The 22954-nt window shown below is 47.3% G+C and overlaps 2 protein-coding genes across 5 annotated transcripts; one reads left to right on the forward strand and one right to left on the reverse strand.

Moving 5' to 3' along the window:
- The first annotated feature begins 299 nt into the window (after positions 1-299).
- On the forward strand, positions 300-11872 carry LOC148685467 (cell adhesion molecule CEACAM21-like). Its single transcript, XM_088671352.1, has 4 exons — positions 300-372; positions 2026-2397; positions 3761-3890; positions 11836-11872. Exons 1-4 carry the CDS (start codon positions 300-302, stop codon positions 11870-11872), a joined length of 612 nt encoding a protein of 203 aa, XP_088527478.1.
- Positions 11873-13324: 1452 nt separating this feature from the next.
- LOC118087788 (uncharacterized) lies at positions 13325-21385 on the reverse strand. Of its 4 annotated transcripts, XM_035120773.3 has the most exons (8): positions 21149-21385; positions 20079-20198; positions 19336-19608; positions 18239-18343; positions 16654-16769; positions 15372-15413; positions 14172-14215; positions 13325-13682 (listed from the first exon to the last, which is right to left on the reverse strand). In XM_035120773.3, exons 1-8 carry the CDS (start codon positions 21204-21206, stop codon positions 13679-13681), a joined length of 762 nt encoding a protein of 253 aa, XP_034976664.3. In that variant the 5' UTR covers positions 21207-21385; the 3' UTR covers positions 13325-13678. The 4 variants fall into 4 exon arrangements, with proteins under 4 accessions (XP_034976664.3, XP_088527433.1, XP_088527434.1 ...); XM_088671307.1 differs by lacking the exon at positions 14172-14215 and having other exon boundaries at positions 21149-21339; XM_088671308.1 differs by lacking the exon at positions 13325-13682 and having other exon boundaries at positions 14168-14215; positions 21149-21316.
- Between the last annotated feature and the right edge of the window lie 1569 nt (positions 21386-22954).

Genomic DNA, 22954 nt, shown 5'->3' on the forward strand with positions numbered 1-22954 from the left:
GCCTTTCTCAGGTGGGCCCCCAAAATGGGGTCTTCCCCACCCAACTCACCAAGGCTCACACTCCATCTTTATGACCTCCTATGGTTACCTGGGAGCTCACAAGTGAGGGAGGCTGCAGTGAGGTATCCTAGGCTAAAGCTGAGAAGACCTTGCAGGGGTGGGGAACGGGTGGCCTCGGCTGGGTGGTCCTGGGCGCCTGTGGTTACGGACCGGGGAGGAGCCCATGTGCAAGGCTGGGCACAAAACCATCCTCCCAGGATGCCCCAAGCCCTCTCACCTACAAGAGTGGCACCAACACCATGCAGAGAGCCCACCCAGTAGCTGGGGCCCCCTCTGGCTGTGGAAGACCTTGGCCGATGCTGCTTCTAGCAGGTGAGAGACCGTGGCAAAGGCGTTATCTGTGGGGCTGCCTCTGAAGACAGTTCGGAAGCTTTGGCTGGTGCAGAATTCAAAGGCCAGGTTGCTCACCGGAGCAAGACGGTTTGAGCATATTGCACCAATCCTGACCCGACTGCACTGGCTGCCAATTAGTTTCCAGGCCCAATTCAAATATAAAGGCTCAGGACCGCAATGCCTCAAGAACTGCAGTGGTGTCCAAAATGTTTATTTAATATATGGGAAATAACTGTGTACAGCTGAAAACGCTGGCAGCATTAAGATAAATTCAACAGTGTAAATAAGTTTTGATGGATGTAATAATGGAATACCAAGTGGTATCGTTTTTGTAGAATATGCAGGGATTTATGATATGTAAAATGAACCATGGAAAGAGAAGAAGGGAAGTCATTGACATCTTAAGGATGTAAAAATGAGTACTACTTTAAATTGCAAAACAGAAAATTTAATTAAAAAATTACACGCACACATACAAATAAAACATTGAGGGGGGGGCGAGTAATCCCCACCCCACGTAATCGATCACTTTATGGGGCACACCTACACCATTTGAATGGCAATGCCCATCAACTTTGGGCAAGCCCTAACCCCTCAAATCTTTTATTGGGGGCCTGAAGGGACCTCAGCCCCTAGGAATTGGCTTCAAGGGTGTGCCTCCTCCTTCAATGGAGATCCTGAGGGAGGGAACACAGGAATGGGCCTTTTCTCTGGTGGCTCCAATGCCATGCTCTCCTCAGGGAGGCTTGGCTGGCACCACAATTATATATATCTTTAGGTGCCAGGGGAAAACCTTCCTCTATTAGCAGCCCTTTGGCCTTTAACTCTCTATGGCCTTTTAGAAGCAAGTGGGATGTTTTAAATGTATCCCCCCCCCCCCCGGTTTTAATGTTTCTATGTCGGGAGTTTGGTTTGTATGTTACTTTGGTTGTATGTTATTTTGGGGTGCACTGGGCAAGATAAAGCGACTAATAAATTTAATAAATCATCATAATAATAACACTGTGTTTTAATTTGTTGGAAGCTGCCCCATAGTGGTTGGGGTAACCCAATCAGATGGGCATAATAATAATAATAATAATAATAATAATAATAATAATAATAATATACTGTTAAAGAAGTCTCCTAGCAACAAACTACAGTCCCCAGAATTCCTTGCAGTGGTATGGTGCTGCTTAAATGCAGATGGAGCACACAGTTTTCAGAAAATTCCTTCCCCAGTTGGTAACAGGATTCAGGGCTGGGGTCTTGAAGTCTGGCTTGGGCAGGGAGGCTGCTCTTAAGGCACTAGCAATGGGCTCTGCTGCAGCCTCTATATAAGTCATGCCTCCCAAATGTTCTCTCCTTTTCTCTAAGACATAACTCTGAAAAAACCCTCTTGATTCTTGCTCTATAACAGAAGCATGTCTTTAGTTGTCATTGGTTTCAGAACATTTCAAACCGTAGCTGCTTCCAAATTCCCAGAATGTTGCAATCTGCTTGTTTTTTGTTTCGAAATTGCACAGGGCAGAAATTCGATAAATGAATTCGATAAACACATTGCAAGCGCTGATGTCTCCGACTTGCTGCCGACCTCTTCCTTGAACTGAACTTTTGCTTCTTTTCCCTTCCGCCCAACCCCTGCTCTTCCAGCCCACGTTCTGAATTCGTGCTTTGCACTGGTGCCTGCTGGGAACATTAGAATTCCCGTTGTGTTGGATCCGTGGCGCCCGTCATTGGGAAATAACGTAACACTGGTCCCAGGCAGTAGCATGGAGAGGGTCTTATTCTGCGGCTGGTTCCGAGGGAAAATATCAGAGGCAAGTAATATCGTGACCTACCAACCTCAGCCAGCTCCCATATTCAATATCAGCTGGGCCTATACTGGGCGGGTGAGCATCAATCCACATTGCTCCCTGCACATCACTAATTTAACCCTCCTGGACAGCGGCTACTACATGATACAAAAGAAAAAACTTCTGCTGGACTCATCTGAAGTGGGGAGGATATACCTAGCTGTCAGAGGTGAGTATATTTGGTCCCTGGAACTAGGGATAAACAAATATCTCGGTTTCTCATTTTTCCAGTCTTGGGTGCAGTTCTTCACATTTTTACACCAGTTTGCAATTTATTTATCTATTTTTAAAATGCTCATCATGACAATTCATCAGCATTTGAATGGAAAAAATCTCTCCATATGTATGTAGGCAAATTGTGACAAATTTTTTGCAAGCCAATTTCCCTAAATATAGTGCGCTTCTGCAAAATATTTTCCACCAATGTATGTGCTTTTTATGCACACTTTGACCCAGTATAGGTATTTCTGTACAAAACCCCTGGCTAGTGAACTGCCGTGCAAAATTCAGAGCAGCGCATTTGCAGAGCTGTGTTTCAGTTCTTGCCAGGGCCAGTCCAAGGCATTTTGGCACCTGAGGAGAACCACAAGATGGCGTCCCTCTTTTGCCAGGGAAGAAGGGGTGAACATGAAGGAACAGGGGGGGGGGACTAAATATCTACATCAGGACTGCTGCCCCTATGGATCCTGGTTACAGGTAGGTAGCCGTGTTGGTCTGGATCGAAGTAAAATAAAAAAATTCCTTCAGTAGCACCTTAAAGACCAACTAAGTTTTTATTTTGGTATGAGCTTTCGTGTGCATGCACACTTCTTCAGATACCACTTCTTCAGATACCACCTGCCACCTGAGGCAGTCTCCTCACCTTGCTTCGTGGATGGTCTGCCCCTGATACGTGTATTATTTTGGAAAATGTGAAAGACGTAGGTTCACCTTTCCTTCTGAAGCGAATCAATTTTCTTCCCCACCCTTACCTGTAACTGATGCAGAGGACAGGGATGCTCAGAGTACCAGAGGGCGAGCTAAGGAAAATAAACAACTACCTGACTTTTAGAAAACATCTGAAGGCAGCCCTGTTTAGGGAAGTTTTTAATGTTTGATGTTTTATCGTGTTTTTCCTATTCTGTTGGGTGCTGCCCGGAGTGGCTGAGGCGGCCCAGCCAGATGGACAGGGTATAAGTAATAAATTACTACTACTACTACTACTACTACGGTACTACTACTACTACTATTACAGTCATACCTTGGATCCCTAATGCCTTGTGAGTCAATTTTTGGGGCTCCCAAATGCCGCAAACCCGGAAGTGAATATTCCGGTTTGCAAACGTTCTTTGGAACCCGAACGTCCGACGTGGCTTCTGCGGCTTCCGATTGGCTGGAGGAGCTTCTGCAGCCAATCGAAAGCCGCACCTTGGTTTCCGAATGTTTTGGAAATCAAATGGGCTTCTGGAATGGATTCCGGTCGACTTCCGAGGTACCACTGTACTCATATGCCTGTTGTATGCACATTTTTTCCCTGCTGTCTGCATGTGGAGATCGCGGCAGTAAAGAGAAGGCACATATTCTACCTGCCAAAGCCACAGCAGGGTTTGTCGTCTGCTGTATTTCGCTGTTCCTGGTCTTACTAGGCGTCGCTACCTACCACACGTTGAGCAACTATACAAGGTAACACTTGCTTGTTTATGATTTCATTTTGGTTAAGTATAATATAAGGCAGGGCGCTTCATAGGTCTGGGACGAGAGGCTGCTTTACGGATGAGCAGGCTAATATACAAGGTAATATTAGCCAATGCAATTCTGGGCTGCATCAATAGGAGTATAGCATCTAGATCAAGGGAAGTAATGTCATGTTTCAGCCTTTCAGTACCCTCAACCTCTTCCCCTATTGCACCGCCAGCTCTCCCTCCGGAGGCTGCTGGGGCTGCTTGCGTTACCCGGGGAAGGGTCTGGCTATACCTCTATGGCTCGAACAGGGGTTTTTAAAACACTTCTTTAACTGGTATCGCTGCCACCACCTGGGGGGTCCGCTTACAGACCTCCAGGACAAAGAATACACGTTCTGCCTGGTAGGGGCAAAGCAGCCTAGGACTGGGTTTAGCAGTGCGACCAGGAAGGACCAAAATCCACAAGAAATCTCTTTTAACTATTTATTATAAAATAGCATAACAAAGTAACATGCAACAGTTCTCAAAACAAAGGGAATACAAAGATAAAACAAGAAAGCATAGCTAACTTACAAGTACAACTTAGAATAAGGTTGATCCAAGACTGCATCTCTCCATCCGGCAAATTGCAGTCAAGAGCCACGCAGACCTCAGTCTTTCTTAGGCTCTTTGAAGATGAGCAGGACAGCAGTACCTTGCTGGGTCATTTTGCAAGACAAAAGAGGACAAAAGACAAAGACCCCCATCTCTAACAGACTTAAATCCCCAAAACCCTTGAGGTGTTCCACGTGGGCTTCTGGCTCATTATCCAATCTACGTTAGAGTTGAGGTTTGAATAATCCAATCAAAGAACCCACAACCGTTAGTCTTGTCAATCAAATAGAGGCTACACAGATGTCTTGTGTTTACCCATTAATCAACCTACAGGGCAATTAACGCCTTCAGTTCTCAGAGCGCACCGGGCAGAGTTTCCTCCCTAATTTCTTATCGCACAGGAATGGGAGATTTCACAGCTGCAAGGTTACACGGGATCAAAAGAACCAGAAAACTCTCTTTTAGAGTCTTTTAGAGTTCAGAAGTTTACTTTCCCAGGCCGTTCTTCCTCTCAAGAACCAAAGTCCCATGAATCTTCGCAGTTCCCATAATGCTCTGCACCTGAATCCATGACACCCCCTTCCCTAACGGAAATTTGGGGTCAAGGCGTCCCACATTTCCGCACACCCCTGTAAGGTAGGACACCCAGCCTGTGAGAATCATAATAAACATAACAGTTACTCAACAGACTGATACAAGCGACTAAGGGCATCCGCCACAACATTCTGCTTTCCAGGGATATGAACCACAGTAAAATTGTAATCCTGCAAAGCCAGACTCCACCGTAACAGTTTCTGATTGGAGTTTTTCATGCGTGATAGCCAACATAAAGGCGAGTGATCAGTCTGCACTTGAAACTCCGCCCCCCAAAGATAACTTTCAGCCGGGAGAGAGACCATAAAAGAGCATAACATTCTTTCTCCACGGTGGAATAATTTTGCTCACGGGGTAGTAACTTCTTACTCAGGTAAACCACTGGTCTCAGCTCCCCCTCGGGGTCTTTCTGCAACAGGACTGCTCCCAGTCCTGTATGACTAGCATCCGTTTGGACCACAAAGGGTTTCTGCTGGTCCGGGGCTAGCATCACCTTATTACTGGTCAGGGCTTGCTTTAACAACACAAAAGCCCGCTGACACTCTGGCGTCCAAGTTATTTTGGTAGGCAACGCCTTTTTACACAGATTAGTCAGGGGAGCGGCTATGGTGGCAAAATGTACAATAAATCTACGATAATAATTAGCCACTCCCAAAAAAGATAACACATCCCGCTTGGTCTTGGGTCGGGGCCAATCCTGGATCCCCTGGACTTTTGCTTCTAGGGCTTTAATATAGCCTGAGCCAACCTGAAAACCCAAATAAACCACTTCACCTTGGGCAAATTGACACTTCGCCATTTTTACAGTAAGGTTGGCTTCTTTGAATCTAGTAAATACACTCTGCACATGCTCCAAGTGCTCCTTCCAGGTATTTGAAAAAATTGATACGTCATCCAGGTACGCACAGCAGTAGGCGCTCATATCTGCGATTAAAGAATTAATCAAGCGCTGAAATGTGGCAGGGGCATTCTTAAGTCCAAAAGGAAGGACTTTGAACTGATATAAACCCATATGGGTAACAAAGGCTGATTTCTCAGAAGCCTCAGGTGATAAGGGAATCTGCCAGTACCCCTTAGTCAGGTCAAAGACTGAGATGAACTTAGCCTGACCCAGTTTTTCAATTAGAGTATCCACTCTAGGCAGGGGGAAGACGTCTGGCACCATCACCATATTAATTTTTCTATAGTCCACACAAAACCTAACCTGCCCCTCCCCTTTCGGAACCAACACCACTGGGGAACACCAGGCGCTGGTGCTATGAACTATAACTCCCAATTCAAGCATTTCCTTGATCTCTGCCTCAATGCACTGAGCATGGGCTTCACTCACACGATAGGGTCGTGAGGCAATGGGAGCAGCAGTGCCAGTTTCAAAATGATGCTGGGCCAAATGAGTCCGACCTGGTTTTGTACTGAAAACGGACTCAAAGGGCAACAAAACCTCATATAATTCCTTAGCCTGTTGGGCGTTCAGTGTTGGAGATCTTAAAATATCCTCAAGGGAGCCAGCCTGCTTAAACTCCTGCAGCAGGTCCAAAGGCAAATGAGACTCCCCTCCATGCCCTCCAGCAATAACCAAGACCCTCTTGGAGTCAGGTTCGCAATACAATTTCATGGAGTTGGCATGATATTGTCGAGGAGATGGGTGTAGCTCTGGACATTCTACCACATACCTTACAGAGCTAAGTCTCTCTTTAACCACACCTGGTCCACTCCACTTAGGCGACAACTTATGTGGACGTGTGGGTCTCAGTACCAGGACCTTATCTCCCACCTCAAAACATTTCTCCACAGCTTTCACATCATGTGTGCGGGTATACTCTTTACGTGCTTCTTCCAGGTTGGCTTTAGCTTGATCCCAAATCTCAGCCAACGTCTGGGTCAAAGCCTGAAAATGTTCAGCCACAGAGGGTAATTGGAGGCTATCCTCACTCTGGTCCCACTGCTTTCTAAGCATGGACAGAGGGCTGTTCAGCAATCTCCCATAAACCAATTGATTAGGAGCATACCCCAGACTTGCTTGGTAGGAATCATTATACGTAGCTACCACCAGGGGCAAGTCCTGATCCCAGCTAGACGCATGGATCAATGCACATTTCTTTAACATAGAAGTCAGGGTGGACTGCACCCGCTCCACTAATCCATTCATACGATGTTCATAAGCCACCGAAGTGTGGTGATGTATTTCCATTAATTTCAGAACCTGTTGGACCACATCAGACACAAGATTGGGTCCCAAATCACTCATCAAAACCTGGGGAATCCCCATGGAACAAAAGGCAGTGAACAGAAATTGTACTAGACCTGGGGCTCTGGTATTAGTAAGACTGGCAGCAAAACAATATCTAGTCGCATAATCAATAATCGTGGCTATATATTTTTTCCCCCTGGGGGTCCGAGGCAAAGGTCCTACAAAATCTATAGCCCATTTGGCAAGGCTCCCGCTGTTAAGGGAATACTTTGAAGGGTGTGAGGGGGGGTGTCCCGATTGTGCCCCACCCTCTGGCATACATCACAGCAGCGTACATACTGTTGGACACTCTGGTACACTTGGGGCCAGTAAAAATATCGGGTAAGGCGTTCCAAAGACTTTTGCACCCCTAAATGCCCAGAAAGCCCTCCTGAGTGTGCCATACTCAAAACCTTTCCCCTCCTGATTTCAGGAACCACAAGCTGCAAAATAGAGTCCCGGTCTGTAACCCTTTTAGGCCAATACTGCCTAAACAAAAGTCCTTCTTTGTAGAGGAAGCGGGCCCTCCTCTCCCCCCTGGGAGTGACGCCGGCCGCTTCTCGACACGACTGCAGTGTAGGATCTTCTTGCTGCTCCTTCGCCAGGCATGCTGTGTCTCCTAATTCAGCAGTCTCAAGTTCCTCCTCAGCCGAGGAGCAAGGGAGGGGGGAATTCCCCCTCTCCACGCTGGATGGTGCTGAAACGGCTGTTGCAGAAGAAAGAGGCACAATATCCCGCCCCCCTTCTTCCCCCTCAAGGCTTGGTTTTTCCAAGCTTCCCATGGCAAAACAATCCCCGCCCTCCATTGGCACGTAAATCCCCACTGGAGAAGGTGTCTCCTCCTCCTCCTCCTTCCAGGTTGCTCCAATGGGCGGATCAGCTGCAGGGTCGCTGGAAGACTGTTGATGCTTGTGAGCCAGGAATGCAAGATCATTGCCCACCAGGGCTGCGACATGGCAATCCTGAGGCTCATGTAGAATGACTAGCTGATTTCCTGAGTAGCCTTGGTACTCCACTTCAACAATAGCCGTTGGGCGGTAAATAGACTCAGTCCCAAACGGAGTGATTTTCAAAGGCTGGGGCTGCACCTGCCCTGGGCGTACTAAGCCTTTAGATACGCTGGTAACATCTGCACCTGTGTCCCGGTAGGAACTAACTCTGATATTATTTATCCGGATGGGAGCCATGAAATGCTTCTTAGCCCATTCAGCTGAAGTCTCAGGTTGACTTGGCGCTGGGGATCCACTGGATCTCACTGCTTGAGGGGCCGCTGCAGCCGGCGGGGGTGTTGGGGCTGCTCCCTGGGGCCGTTCCATCCCTCTCCCCCTTCCCAGCTCAGGGCCACGCTCCTCCGCTCTTTCCTGGATTCCTGCACGCCGGATCTCCTCATCCCAATCCTCTCCCGGCTGCGCGATTTGGCGCACCGCTGGGGTTGACGTAGCAATTGGGGAACGTCTAGCTGACTGCATCGGACACTGGGCTTTGATGTGCCCTCTTTCGTGACAGAGGAAGCACAGACCCGAAGAGGGGGTCACCTTTTCCTTCCCTCTGCCTGGAGATGCTCCCCTTTTTCCAAATGCAGGTTTAGACTCGGCAGGCTTTAGTTGCGCTGTAGCTTTAAGAGCCATGCCTGAGCTAGCTGGCCCGGGTGGGCCCGTCCGGGTCCCGCCCCCTCCCATCGGCGGCTTCTGAGCCATGTGCGCCCGATGAGAACGGAATTCCTCCGCCAATCTAGCCGATTCCTGCAGGTTTTGAGGGTGCCTATCAGCAACCAAACTTGCAATCTCAGATGGCAAACTTCTCTGGAATTGTTCTAAAAGCACCAGTTGTCTCAATTGTTCAAAGGTCTGCACTTTCTCAGCCGCTAACCACAGCCCAAAGTTTTGTTCTAATTTCGCAGCGAATAACTGGAATTTCTCATGCGGCGGCACTTTAACAGCCTTCCTAAACGCCTGCTGATAATGCTGAGAGTCCAACGAAAACCTTTGTTCAACCAATTGCTTATATGTTTCATAACTAAACATCTGCTCTCGTGAGAGCGTCCCCATCAGCTCTTGAAGAGGTCCTTTCACAAGGGACCTGAGGATCGGCATATAGTACCGATATGGAACTGCCATTTCCTCACACGTGGTCTCAAACAGGGTTAAATAGGACAGAACATCCATATTTGGGTCGTGAGTCGGGAAATATTTGAGATTAATGTCCTGGAGACTCAGTTCCCTCTGTCTAGGCGCGGCAGCTCTTTGCCAATCACTGTAATACTCTAGAGCAGGAAGAGAGCTGGGGCCTCTTGCTTGTCTGCGCTGAAGTTCTGCTTGAGCAAATCGTAAAGCTTCAGCCCGGGGCATCCTCTCTCTTTCATATGCAGGGGGGGGCCGCCTCCGCAGTTCCCAAGAATCTTCCAAAGGTTTAACCCCTTGGGGACTGGCTGCTCTAGTTTCCCCACCCGCATAGTGTCTTTCCCTCAGTCTCACACCTTCCATAAATCTCTTAGGCAAAGTTTGATACTCACTTTCCGCCACATATGCCCTCCGGCTCTCAGAAATGCCTTGCGCCTCAAACTCTGGATCTTCTCTTTCGGCGTATGGATAATCTTCCCGGAGCTGAGTCCTCAGTTCCTGATATCCACATCTCTCAGGGCTGGCCGCCGGCATCCCGCTCGTGCGCTGACCCATCTGCTCTGGTCTTTGTTGTGCGTATGGATCCCCCTGGACGTCCTCACGGGCCCATTCTACTCTGCGTGGGGGTGGGGAAGTCATCTCCCGGGGTCTCACCACAACCTCTCCGGCAACTGGTCTAGGGTACGGTGCAACTGGTACTTGTTCCACCTCCCGCTGCCGCTGCAAAGGTGGCGTTTCTCTCTCCGCTGTCGGTGAGGCGCGCACACTTAGCCTATCCTGGCTTCCCAGCCCCGCCTCCTCCAGCTGCTGTGTCCACCTTTGATGTGCAGACCGAGGGCTCCTGAACGCTTCCGCGTGCTCCCTCTCGGCTTCTCTGGCTAACTCCTCAGCCCCTCTTAAAGGAGAATACACTCCTGGAACCGGTTGCCTTGGCATAGACCGATCATCTGGTTCCGCAAAACGATACGAAGGGTGGGTGCTGCGTTCCTGCTGCCACTCCTCCGAAGCTTGTAAAATCTCGCTAGGCAAGCCTGCTGCCATTGTCCTAACTCACTAGCAAAATAAAAACGCTTGTACCCCTTCTTTGAGAACTGGATTATAACCAAAGGATTTTGTCCACTTTCTGGTCACAAAGTCGCATCCCACCACCGCTGCCAACATGTCATGTTTCAGCCTTTCAGTACCCTCAACCTCTTCCCCTATTGCACCGCCAGCTCTCCCTCCGGAGGCTGCTGGGGCTGCTTGCGTTACCCGGGGAAGGGTCTGGCTATACCTCTATGGCTCGAACAGGGGTTTTTAAAACACTTCTTTAACTGGTATCGCTGCCACCACCTGGGGGGTCCGCTTACAGACCTCCAGGACAAAGAATACACGTTCTGCCTGGTAGGGGCAAAGCAGCCTAGGACTGGGTTTAGCAGTGCGACCAGGAAGGACCAAAATCCACAAGAAATCTCTTTTAACTATTTATTATAAAATAGCATAACAAAGTAACATGCAACAGTTCTCAAAACAAAGGGAATACAAAGATAAAACAAGAAAGCATAGCTAACTTACAAGTACAACTTAGAATAAGGTTGATCCAAGACTGCATCTCTCCATCCGGCAAATTGCAGTCAAGAGCCACGCAGACCTCAGTCTTTCTTAGGCTCTTTGAAGATGAGCAGGACAGCAGTACCTTGCTGGGTCATTTTGCAAGACAAAAGAGGACAAAAGACAAAGACCCCCATCTCTAACAGACTTAAATCCCCAAAACCCTTGAGGTGTTCCACGTGGGCTTCTGGCTCATTATCCAATCTACGTTAGAGTTGAGGTTTGAATAATCCAATCAAAGAACCCACAACCGTTAGTCTTGTCAATCAAATAGAGGCTACACAGATGTCTTGTGTTTACCCATTAATCAACCTACAGGGCAATTAACGCCTTCAGTTCTCAGAGCGCACCGGGCAGAGTTTCCTCCCTAATTTCTTATCGCACAGGAATGGGAGATTTCACAGCTGCAAGGTTACACGGGATCAAAAGAACCAGAAAACTCTCTTTTAGAGTCTTTTAGAGTTCAGAAGTTTACTTTCCCAGGCCGTTCTTCCTCTCAAGAACCAAAGTCCCATGAATCTTCGCAGTTCCCATAATGCTCTGCACCTGAATCCATGACAAGTAATAGTACCACTGTATTCTGCTCTGGTCAGACCTCACCTGGAGTACTGTGTCCAGTTCTGGGCACCACAGTTCAAGAAGGATACTGACAAGAAATTTTAAAAATAAAACAAATAATAAATAAACTGTATTACTGTGTTCCCTGGTAAGCTGCCTTTACTCTCAAAGGCGGCATAGGGATGTTTTCAATGTCATATGAAACAGAACCAGCTTCTCACCCCAGAAATCTTTGTTCCTTTCCTTCTTTCCTTGGGTAGAATTGATCCTGAACAAGCCAGTACAATTCTGACCTGAAGCAAAAGCCAGGAGTCCGGAAACACCTGGAGGGCCAAAGATTCTGCATCCCTGCCTTCAGTCACAGAGGTTGGTAGTCACGGTTTCCTTCCGAGGGTCCATTTCCACCTTCAGATGTCAATGAGAGCATGGCAACTTCAGTTAAGGGAGTTGTGTGTACAGCCGGGGGGGACAGGACCTAGACTTGGCCTTGAACTTGGATGGTTGTGGAACCTAGTGGGTTGGAGATTACCCTTCTAGTCCAAAAGGGAGTAGGATATGGATGCCTCTGGTTTCCTTTATCTGATTCTAGACAAGCTCTCTTTTAGAGGGGAGAAAAAGCAGAAGATACCATCGTTCTCCAGTACAGGGGCAACATTTAAGTTTGGAGCAGCAACAGCCAACCCCACAGACTGTATGAGTTACTGCCCTCCCCACCGCAAGAGGAGCAGCTCCATCTACCTGGAACCGTGAATGAAATAATCGAGGACACTCTGATGGCTTCTTGAGCACCAACCCTTACAGTCAATCGGAGCCCCAGAGGCAGAAAATAACATCATATATACACCTGTGAAATAAAAAGCCTCCAGAGCCCGTTTAGTGGCACCCATTCTCCTTTGTTCCATTGAGTGTTGGGATGGGCGAGTGTTGGGTCCAGGGATTTTTTTGGAGGGAGACCCTTGTTTATTTCCTAAGCAAGTAGAGGCTTGGTGCTCTTTTGCCAACCTCCCGGCAATGTGGTGCAGTGGTTAGAGTGCTGGACTAGGAGCTTGGGAGGACAGGGTTCAAATCCCCACTCAGTCATGACGCTCATTGGGTGACCTTGGACCAGTCAATGTCTCTTAGGGCTCATCCATGCTTCTGCTTGCTGTGTGCCTAGGAAGCAGGGGTCCAAGCGTTCTCTGTTTGCCCCACAACTTGCCCCAGGAAAACCCACTCTTTAGCTCTGAATTGGAGCAAATGTCAGTCCCTGGGAAAGCCAATTTGCTCAGATCCAGCACAAAAGAAGGGCAAGCGGTGGGAAGCCTGGATGAGCCATCTGCCTAACCTACCTCACAGGGTCGTTGTGAGGATAAAATGGAGGGGGGGCACACACCATGTATGCTGCCATCTTGAGCTGCTTGGAGGGGCAGTGGGATACAAATCCAATACGTTCTTTACTTGCTTAGACAGGAAGTGTGAACAGTAGCCGCCGAGCCAGGGGGCTCCAGGGGTGCTAGGTGGGGCCCAGATCTCGGAAAGATCATTTTAAAAAGGAACTAGCTCCAGCTTGACACATCCAGAAAGGAACTAACTTCAGTTCATGCTCGATCCGGTATAAAACAGCCTAGTTCGGTTCACACTCAGTCAGTTCACAGATTCACAGTTCACAAAATTCAAGTTTATGCAAACGATCCTCGGTAATTTAACCCAACTACCCAATGTTGGGATTGTTTTAGGTTGCCGTCGAAAAGAGACTTAAGACAGTAAGAAAACAGTGAAATTGTTTAATGCATTTTCTCCAACTGTTTTGATATTTAAGCAAACAGGCACAAAGTCTAATGTGTTTTCCTTTTAAAAAAAAAGACCTTGAAGATGAAACCGTTCAAAGTTCTACCTCAGAATGATCTGCAGGGATGCACATTAAGGCCACATTCACGCCATATATTTAAAGCACTAGAGCATTTAAAGCATTTAGAGAAGAGTCTGGGTTTTTAAGGCAGGTTACTGTATCTCAAGGAGGGTCTGGCTGGGGTTTGCAGCTGACAGGCATCTAGGCAGAAACATTCAGCTGGGAGAAGGTATCGTAAGTCCTTATTGCTACCCAGGAGATTCTACACTCAGAAATCACCTGGAGAGAGAGAGAGAGAGAGAGGATGAATGTGTGTCAAGAGCGCAGGGCTTCACCTGGTCTAGAATTTATTTCCAATGCCAAGAACTCAGTGGTGGGATTTGAGGCTTTCTCTGTGCAGGAAATGTGGGGTGAGGCAGGCAGTAAGCTGCAGTGAGCTGCAGGGCAGAACTGTCTGTGCCCAGTGCCCCCTAAGTAAGCCTGCTGCCCCCAAGGGGCAGGGGAAGGCATTGCCCCTTCACTAGAGTTAAGTTCACTAGAAGTTAAATTTTCATCTGCTGGTCCAGTCACCTTCTGTATGCAGAAAGGTGGCAGGGGCAGGTTTACGGCTGGAAACTGGGCACTGAGCCATGGGGGCGCCATCTCAGAACCAGATAAGCAAGGCCCTGGGCTTTGGGGAGGAGATGTGGGGGCTCTGGCAGGGTCCTAGAGTCCTCCCGCCTCCTTCCCAAAGCCAGGAGAAGTCACAGAACCGGAGGGGAGGCTTACCTCTCCAGTTCTTGATACAGAGCCCCGTCGTCACACAGCACCTCCTGAAGACAAAACGTTGAGATAGTTCAGCTGTGGATCTGATCTGCCTGCCTTGCACGGTTAACCAATTGGGGGGGGGGTTGTCCATAGATCACCGTTGCAATCCACAACTGACGCCTAGGTTCATCCCTCTCCTGTTAAAGGGAACTTAAGACAGTAGGCCTAGCCGCCCGTTCTGCCATAGAATCGGGGCCTGAGCGAGCTGCTGCGTGTTGGGGTACAATCATGAAATCATAGAATTGTACAGTCGGAAGGGACCCCGGGGGCCATCTCATCGATCTCAGCTGAAGCATCCCTGACGATTGACCATCCAACCTCAGCATTAAAAACTCCAGTGAAGGAGAGTCCACAACCTCCTGAGGGAGACCATCTCCCTGTCGAACAGCTCTTACTGCCAGAGAGATTTTTTCACTCGGAAACTCCTTTCTTGTAAATTGAAGCCATTGGGTCCTACCCTTCAGAGCATGAGAAAACAGTAGCAAGCCAGCCTTCCCCAGCCTTCTGGTGACCTCTGCAAGGCTAACGCCAAATTCTGCACCAGCTGCAGTTTCCAAACTGTCTTCAAAGGCAGCCTGAGATAATATTGCGCCGGAGCTGTCCAGTTTAGGACTGTGGTCCAAGAACATTCGCAGGGCACCAGGTATTTGGGGGGGGGGGCGGGCGGGGTGGAGGCGAGACTTGAGTAGGCAATGCAAACTCAAAACAAGGCAAACTCCTGCACGGGGCAGTCGGCATGGGCAGGATTCTTTCGCCACCCACAGAACGACGGCCAGTTAGGCTCTGAGCAAAAAAGCCACCAGGTGAGTCATGCAATGAGCAAACCCTGTGTCACAGTGTGTCATGAGTAACAAGCCAGCCTTGCCAAAGGAACATGAAAACAACAACAACGCAACCACCGCTATCGTAATTCTTTGCCTACGCAGCAGGGCGGCCGCACAACCTTTGTGCCCCAAAACTCGCAGAGAGCAGCGGGTGGTGCTGGGTTTTGTCTTGTGTCACGTTTAACAGACTAGACAGTCCAGAATGGACTCACGGCTGACTTGCCGAAAAGAGGAGAAGGCTCTATTTCATTCTCTTTCCCTTGGTCTCTTCCTTCCCAAGCCTAATCTTCACTCTGGAGGTATCATGGAATCATAAATTGTCGGGAGGGACACTTACCTGGTATATGATGTTGGGCTCAGCTGAGTTCTCAGGCTTGGTCTGGAACAAAGACAAACAGGAAAGCTTTCTAGGTTCTGAAGCAATTCTGTGGAGGACTGGGCGTGTCCCTGCTCTTTTCTCTTTTTTTAAGTCTGAATTTTTGTATGGAGAAACAAAAAACTTCACTTCGGATTTGTGTATGGTTTACTTTAACACATAAAGGCACCCCCCAAAAAAATTAAGTCTTCGTACACATAGCGTGTATGTTTTACCTAATACAGTCATACCTCGGTTTAAGTATGCTTCGGTTTGAGTACTTTCAGTTTAAGTACTCCACGGGCCCGTCTGGAACAGATTAATCCACTTTCCATTACTTTCAATGGGAAAGTTTGCTTCAAGTTAAGTACGGACTTCCAGAACCAATTACACTCATACTCGGGTTAAGTACGCTTCAGGTTGAGTACTCTGCGGACCCGTCTGGAATGGATTAATTCATTTTCCATTACTTTCAATGGGAAAGTTTGCTTCAGGTTAAGTATGCTTCAGTTTAAGTACTCCGCGGACCGTCTGGAATGAATGGATTAATCCACTTTCCATTACTTTCAATGGGAAAGTTCGCTTCAGATTAAATACGCTTCAGGTTAAGTACAGACTTCTGGAATCAGTTGTGTACTTAAACCGAGGTTCCACTGTGAAGGTAAAGGTAAAGGACACCTGGACAGTTCAGTCCAGTCAAAGGCGACTATGGGGTTGTGGCGCTCATCTTGCTTTCAGGCTGAGGGAGCCAGTGTTTGTCTACCGACAGCTTTCCAGGTCATGTGGCCAGCATGACTAAACCGCTACTGGTGCACGGAGGACCGTGACGAGTGCCAGAGTGCACAGAAACACCGTTTACCTTCTGCCGCAGCAGTACCTATTTATCTACTTGCACTGGCATAATTTTGAACAGTTGGCAGGAGCTGGGACAGAGCAACGGGAGCTCACCCCATCGCAGGTGTTTTTTGCTTGAATAATTTTTGCTTGAAGAACTACACAGAATAATTCAGGGTGCAGATATTAGTTCAGGGAGTGCAAACAAGGTGGGTTTGTGCGACAGTCAAATGAAACAAACATCTCTCCCATCTCTCAGTGCCAAGACTGCCACTGCCCCTAACAGCTGCCATTCCCTGGGTAGGCATGGGGCAGAAGGGGGCTGCTGAGCTCTAGGGTTTGAGCCCCAAAGTTCAGCACCAGCTGAACCTCTGCTGTGCCCGGGTGAAAGTGGTCGTTCTAGCTGCAATGTATCTCAATCATCACTCACGCTCGATCCAAAATGCTTGGTAGCAGAGCCGGAGAAGTCCTTAGGTAAGGATGGGATTGTCGAAATCGGTGGTGGCGGCGGTGGCTGCTGCAGCTTCTTTCTCCGAATGTGGACACCTGGGGACAAGGTAAGAATGGAGAAAAGCACTTCTTCTGTCTACCAGGCCAGATTCGAGGTCCTTTTATAAATTATAGCCCAGCTTGATTACCGAGACAATCTACAGGAGTGTCACTGATCTCTCCTCAAACTGGAAAAGGTCCGATTGACAACAACAAGAAACCAAGTCTTTGCGCCATTGGCTCAGTATTCTGGATTACCCTGTTTCTAGAGATTTTAAAACTTTTTAATAATGTTTTTTATTGAACGGTTTCATGTTCACTTGCTGTAAACCACTCTGATTTTTAAATGGATTTTTTTTTATTCTTCTTATTTAAATTTGTATACCGCCCTTCATGCGGGGTAGTACACAACATAAAATTAGAGTATGAAAACACAAAATACATGATAAAGTTAAGAACAGGACAAAACCAATTACCCACCCCTCCTCCCACAATAGATTTAAAAGGGCATCAGATGTCAATCAGTCAAAGGCCTGGCTGAAGAAGAACGTTTTCCCCTGGTGTCTAAAGAAATGCAATGATGGGGTCAGGCGAGTCTCCCTGGGGAAAGCACTCCACAAGCAGGAAGCTACTGCAGAAAAGGCCCGTTCTCATGTTGCCACCCTCCGGACATCTCGTGGAGGAGGGACACAAAGAACTAAGGGGACTTAGTCTGGCCCCTGTGTTTTCCTCCCTCGTGGCTTGGATTTATGGACTACTTAAAATGAGGCTGCCTTTTAAATTTTAATACTGTATTTTAATCTGTATTTTAATTGCTTTTTATGTTTTATTGTAATTTTATTGGTGTGAGCCGCCCTGAGCCCGGTTTTGACTGGAGAGGGTGGGGTATAAATAAATAAAATATTATTATTATTATTGAATAATAATGGCGTGTAACTATTTTTTATAAATAAATAAATAATATTTCACACAGACCAGGGCTTGAAGATTTTTCATGGATTCACTGGTGAGGATGATAAGCTAACTTTGAAGGATAGTTTCACGATCTGCAGATTAGGTAAAGGTAAAGGGACCCCTGACCAGTTGTGGACGATTCTGGGGTTCTGGCGCTCATCTCGCTTTACTGGCCAAGGGAGCCTATGTTTGTCCGCAGACAGTTTTTTCAGGTCATGTGGCCAGCATGACTAAGTCGCTTCTGGCGAACCAGAGCAGCGCACGGAAACGCCGTTTACCTTCCCACCGGAGTGGAGCGGTACCTATTTATCTACTTGCACTTTGGCGTGCTTTCGAACTGCTAGGTTGGCAGGAGCTGGGACCGAACAACGGGAGCTCACCCCGTCGCGGGGATTCGAACCGCCGCCCTTCTGATCGGCAAACCCTAGGCTCTGTGGTTTAGACCACAGCGCCATCCGAGGTTTGTGTTAAAATACATAGCAAGCCGAGAGCCCCTTTGACATTCCTAACCCTCATCCCTTGGAAACAGAACCCAGGGGCCCAAGTCTTCCCAGTTCAAGGGGTTTACTCACAGAAACAGCATAGCAAGGGGCCAACCAAAGTAATCCCAGCAGCCAACCCAAGCACGATGCCAAAAAACACCGTCAGAGGCAGCTGCGGTTGAGCTGAAGAAGTTTCTGGAACAGATAAGCAAGAGTGGTGTGAACATTCCTCTTTATTTTTATTTTTTTTACCCCTAGGGATTTTACTTCTTGTTCTCTCAATTATTTTTAAAAAGAAAAAAATTCTGTGTGACTGTTGTGAGATACTGGATAGTGGACTAGATGGGTCTTTGGCTGGACTTTTCTCATGTTCTAGCTTTGAGAGGCTAAAGCAAGATGTCTCATTGTGCATTCTTTACCCAGCATGTGTCAGAAATGGATATCGCAACCCAGCACAGGACGCGCTGTTTGTCGCCACAAAGGGGAAGCTGCTTTCATATCCTGTGGGCTGCATTTGCCCTTTTTTGCTGCTTCAGCAGTACCACACCTTCTCTCTCTTTTTTTAAAAAAATATTTTTAATGCAGAAGAAAAACCAAAATAAATCGCAGAATCGTCGAGCTGAAAGGGACCCCGAGGGTCATCCAGTCCAGCCCCCTGCAATGCAGGAATCTCAGCTAAGGCGTCCATGACAGATGGCCATCCAACCTCTGCTTGGAAACCCCAAGGAAGGAGAGTCCACCACCTCCTGAGGGAGACTGTTCCACTGTCAAACACCTCAGATCCCCCTTCTCCTTCCTCCCCACATCCCGTCCCACAAAAGTATAGAGATTAAAAGACGAATGCATGGAAAGTTGTTGTTTTTACCCAAGCAAAGTGTCGTTCCAAAGGTGTCCTAGAATTCCCCTGGTAAGAAGGATTGGTTGTTAAAATGCTCTGCGAATTGTAGCTCTGGGAGGAATTTTTTTGGGGGGCGGGGCGGGTTTCTCCTAACAGCTGTCAGCACCCTTAACAATCTACAACTCCCAGAATTTTTTTGCCTTTCTCTGGGAAAACCCACTGTTTAATGCTAATTCAGAACAAATGACAATAAAACAACAACAACCCAGTTTCCGCTTGTTCCAATTCAGCCATAAACTGTGGGTTTTCCTTGTGGGGGGACAGTAGGCAGAACAGCCAAGAAAATCACCATTGTTTGTTTTTATCCTCAGAGATACAGACGCATAGCCTGTGGCTCTGGTGTGAGGGTCGGATGTGCAGCAGACGTAGGTCCCCTCGTTTTTCCAGGAGATCGATTCAATGGTCAGATTGCTGCTTGTCACATTTGCATCGGTGTTGTTGAAATACCATCTATACTGTGGAGCACGATTTGAATCCTCAGCGCGACAGACGAGAGTCAGACTGGAACCCAACAGCTGGCTGATGTTTCCAGAGGGGCTTATTGTGGCAGATTTTGGTCCGCCTACATTAAAAGGGGGGGGGGACAGAAATCAACAGTGAGGTCAGGATGAAAGGTGCAATCCCTAAAATAAGGTCTGCTTTAGCTCTGGGTGTGTGTGTCTTTATTTATAATCCACTTTTCTCCCTCCACAGAACATTTATGACCTTTGCCCCATCACAGAACTCCTAGTTCTAGTTCCCAACATCATGTTCTGTCAACGTTCTGGAACATTCTAATCACATTCCAGAACATTCCAGAAACAGGCTTGAGGACTAGTTATGAGGAGCCAAACTCCACACGATGTGAAGGATCCACAATGGGATCCCCCGCTGTTTTTATTTTCACACTTCAAAGAAGCTGTGTCAGACTAAAACTTTGGTCTGGGAAAGAGAGTCTGGTCCCATCCCTTTTTCCTGAGCACCTAACCCCCCAACCAATAATTAAGTGGTAAGGAAACAAGGGTGGTGGTTGAGATCTCAGTGATCACTGACAAAACTGGAAGATTTGTGGCATTTCCTCTGTGGTGAAGATCACATTCTGGTCCGTGGCAGAAATCACCCTTTCTGTTTCTCCCAGGGCCATCGAGATGAAGGAGCTCAGGATTACTGGTTCTGCAAGAATAAAATCAAAGTAAATGCAAAATCTTATACTGATAGGTCTTTGCCTTTTTCGAACCAGCAGTTTCCCCCCAGTTCTTTCGTCAGATAGCTCATCTTTCCGATCCAAATCATGCATGACATATCCCTAATGACGTTGCCCTTTTTTTTCTTTCTTGCAAAGCTCCTGTGTTTTTAGAAGCAGTATAACAAGCAGAAATTTGAACTGATGATTCCCAAGAAGGTGATGCACTAATGGGAAATGCCCCTACCTGTTGAATTTCTACCTGCCTCCTAGCTGTTGAAGGGTTAGGCAGATGGCAAATGTTTTCTCCATCAACTTATTTCATTAACACCCCAGATCTCAAATTTTGCACTAAGACATTTCACCTGTAGACACAGGAAATGGCCATGGAACTATGCACCCATAAGGTGTTACTCTGTTCCTCATCAGCTGTTGAAGGCTTTCCGGAAGCAATCTGCTAAAACCAGAACTAGACATTTCCAAACATTTGAAACATGCCAAAATGTCACATGCCATTCCCCTGCTCATATTTCTAAACGTGAAACTTCAACCACAACTTGTTGACGTCTCTCGATTAGATTTTGTCAGGTGTCAAATATAAACTCCCAGAATACCTGTCAGATACTGGTATTTTAACCATTTCACTTCACTTATGATATACTGCTGGTATTAGATACACTGCTGCTTGTCAACAACCACATTCTGGCAAAGACCAAAATCCTACATACCATTACAAGTCAACCACAAAAACAACAAATACTTCATGAATCTCGGGAACGTTGTGAATATCCACGACATCAAGTGGAAATTCAGCATCATCTTTTGCATAAAAGCAGGGAAAGTCATTCATTTCATCTTTACAAGCTCCTCTGACCACTGTTCTATGCTTCTGACCTGAATTACTGTGGCCAATTCCTTTGCCCGTTTGGATCTCCCTTACCTGCAAGAAGAAATATTAACCAAAGCTTTGACCTTGGGCTGGCAAATAGATGTTCCATTGGCTCTCCTCACACGCCCAGAGCTGGAGCAAATGCACCGTTTCTGCAATGTCAAGAGGACTTTCAGGCTGATTTGCAAACCTTGCCCTATTTTTTTGACCCCTTGCAAAAAATCTCTCTCCCTAAATACTCCTCCTTCCCTTCTTGTTCTCCCAAGCAAGAGAAGACTCCAGTGTGTGGCTGGCTTCTATTGCATCAGATCCCTGTCTGGGACATGCAGTGAGGTTTCAATTGTCTATTTTGCCAAAACCCACCTATGCTTTGCCTATCTTGCTGAGAGATGTGTCCACGGGGGAGGGGGTGACAGCCGGGATCTGGGAGGACAGAGGTGCCAGAATAAGATGTACTGTGGTTCCTGCCTTTCAACCCATTCAGAGTCACAAACAAGTTAATCCCTGTTATGCAAAGAGAGGGAACAATAAAGACTTCTGTCCAACGAAGGCTTGCGTGGTGCAAGGTTAAAGACACACCCCATCGGACACTGTTTCAAGGGATGCGGACAGCAGAGAAAAGCCAGAGGGGTCTCTTTCATCTTTCAACAAAACTGAGCTCCACCCCCACCCCACCCCGCATGAAGCATTTGTTTACCATGCCTTATTTGCAACCTGGAGGGATCAAGTATCTCGGGTGCCAAAGTTTCCGTTCGAGAGCAGGCTTGGCAGCCACTAGCCCCCGAGACCCATTTTGAACATGCAAGGGAACATCACAAAGGCTTTGTTGTAATTTAGGGCTGCTATAAGTCCAGAATTTCCTGGACATATCCAGGATTTGTCTGTTGGAAACAGCATCCGGGCAGAATCCGTAAAAAATCCTGGGAGCCCCAGGCCTGTGGCAACCAATGTTGGAAGTGTTGGTTTTCCTAACAAATAGCTCAAAAACTTCAAAAAAAATTGGGGGGAGATTTTGCAAAAAGAGCTCAACAACTACTTTGGCAAATGAGAAAAAAGAAGCAGCTCAACAACTTTGCTGCAAAATATATTTTGAAATAGGGCAACCCTATTAATTGCAAAGCAGCCAGCATTTCTGAGCAGGTGCAGTGTGTGTGTGTGTGTGTGTGTGTGTGTGTGTGTGTGTGTGTGTGTGTTCCCATCACTGTGGAAGTACAATAGGCTCCACACTTCTGGAAATAAGGAGCCAAACTTCAAGATGAAGTTTGTTCCCAAACACGTCTTGTCTCAAGAAATTAAGCACAAAGTGTACGCTGATATTTCTGTGTGCATTTTTTCTACGAAAACATGCATCTGCATAACAACTGCAGCAGTGAGGCCCCTGGTGCTGATTGGGTGAGGCAAGGTGATGTCACGGAATGTTCAAAGTTTCTTCACCTGGACTCTGCCTGTGTTTGTGAGTCCAGCCAAATCAGGCAGAAGATATGTGCAGCTGTTTTTTGGTCAGACCATTTGGTCCATCTAGTGTAGTGGTGTCTGTTTGAGCTGCCCTGATGGTGCTGTCCAGGGTCCAGCAAAGGGTCTTTTCACAGCCTATATTCTTGGGATGGGGTAAGGATTGCAAATCAACCTGAAAGTCCCCTTTCCAAACGATGACATAATACAGTATAGGAACAGAAATCCGCTGAGCTGGTGGATTTGCTTATAGAATTTAGGAACAGAAAGCAAGTCCAATCAAACCGGCCCTTATTAGATTGCCCACAAACCACTCTCTTATGGTGAGTGAGATGCTCTGAGAGAACTATTTCTCATATTCTGTTTAGCCCACATTGAATGTTGAGACCAGCTCCTCTTTGCCAT

This window comes from Zootoca vivipara, chromosome 6 (genome assembly GCF_965207765.1).
Source record: "Zootoca vivipara chromosome 6, rZooViv2.hap1.1, whole genome shotgun sequence".
NCBI classification, from domain to species: domain Eukaryota; kingdom Metazoa; phylum Chordata; class Lepidosauria; order Squamata; family Lacertidae; genus Zootoca; species Zootoca vivipara.

Excerpts from the sequence above, each read along its gene's own strand:
- LOC148685467 (XM_088671352.1), top strand. The coding sequence starts at position 300 with ATGCAGAGAGCCCACCCAGTAGCTGGGGCCCCCTCTGGCTGTGGAAGA. Across the intron at positions 373-2,025 it reads GCCGATGCTGCTTCTAGCAG|CCCACGTTCTGAATTCGTGC; the intron begins GTGAGAGACCGT and ends CTGCTCTTCCAG. Across the intron at positions 3,891-11,835 it reads ACGTTGAGCAACTATACAAG|AATTGATCCTGAACAAGCCA; the intron begins GTAACACTTGCT and ends TTCCTTGGGTAG.
- LOC118087788 (XM_088671307.1), bottom strand. The coding sequence starts at position 21,206 with ATGGAACATCTATTTGCCAGCCCAAGGTCAAAGCTTTGGTTAATATTT. Across the intron at positions 15,414-16,653 it reads CCAAGCATTTTGGATCGAGC|ACCAAGCCTGAGAACTCAGC; the intron begins GTGAGTGATGAT and ends TCTTTGTTCCAG. Across the intron at positions 13,683-15,371 it reads AGCCCAACATCATATACCAG|GTGATTTCTGAGTGTAGAAT; the intron begins GTAAGTGTCCCT and ends CTCTCTCTCCAG.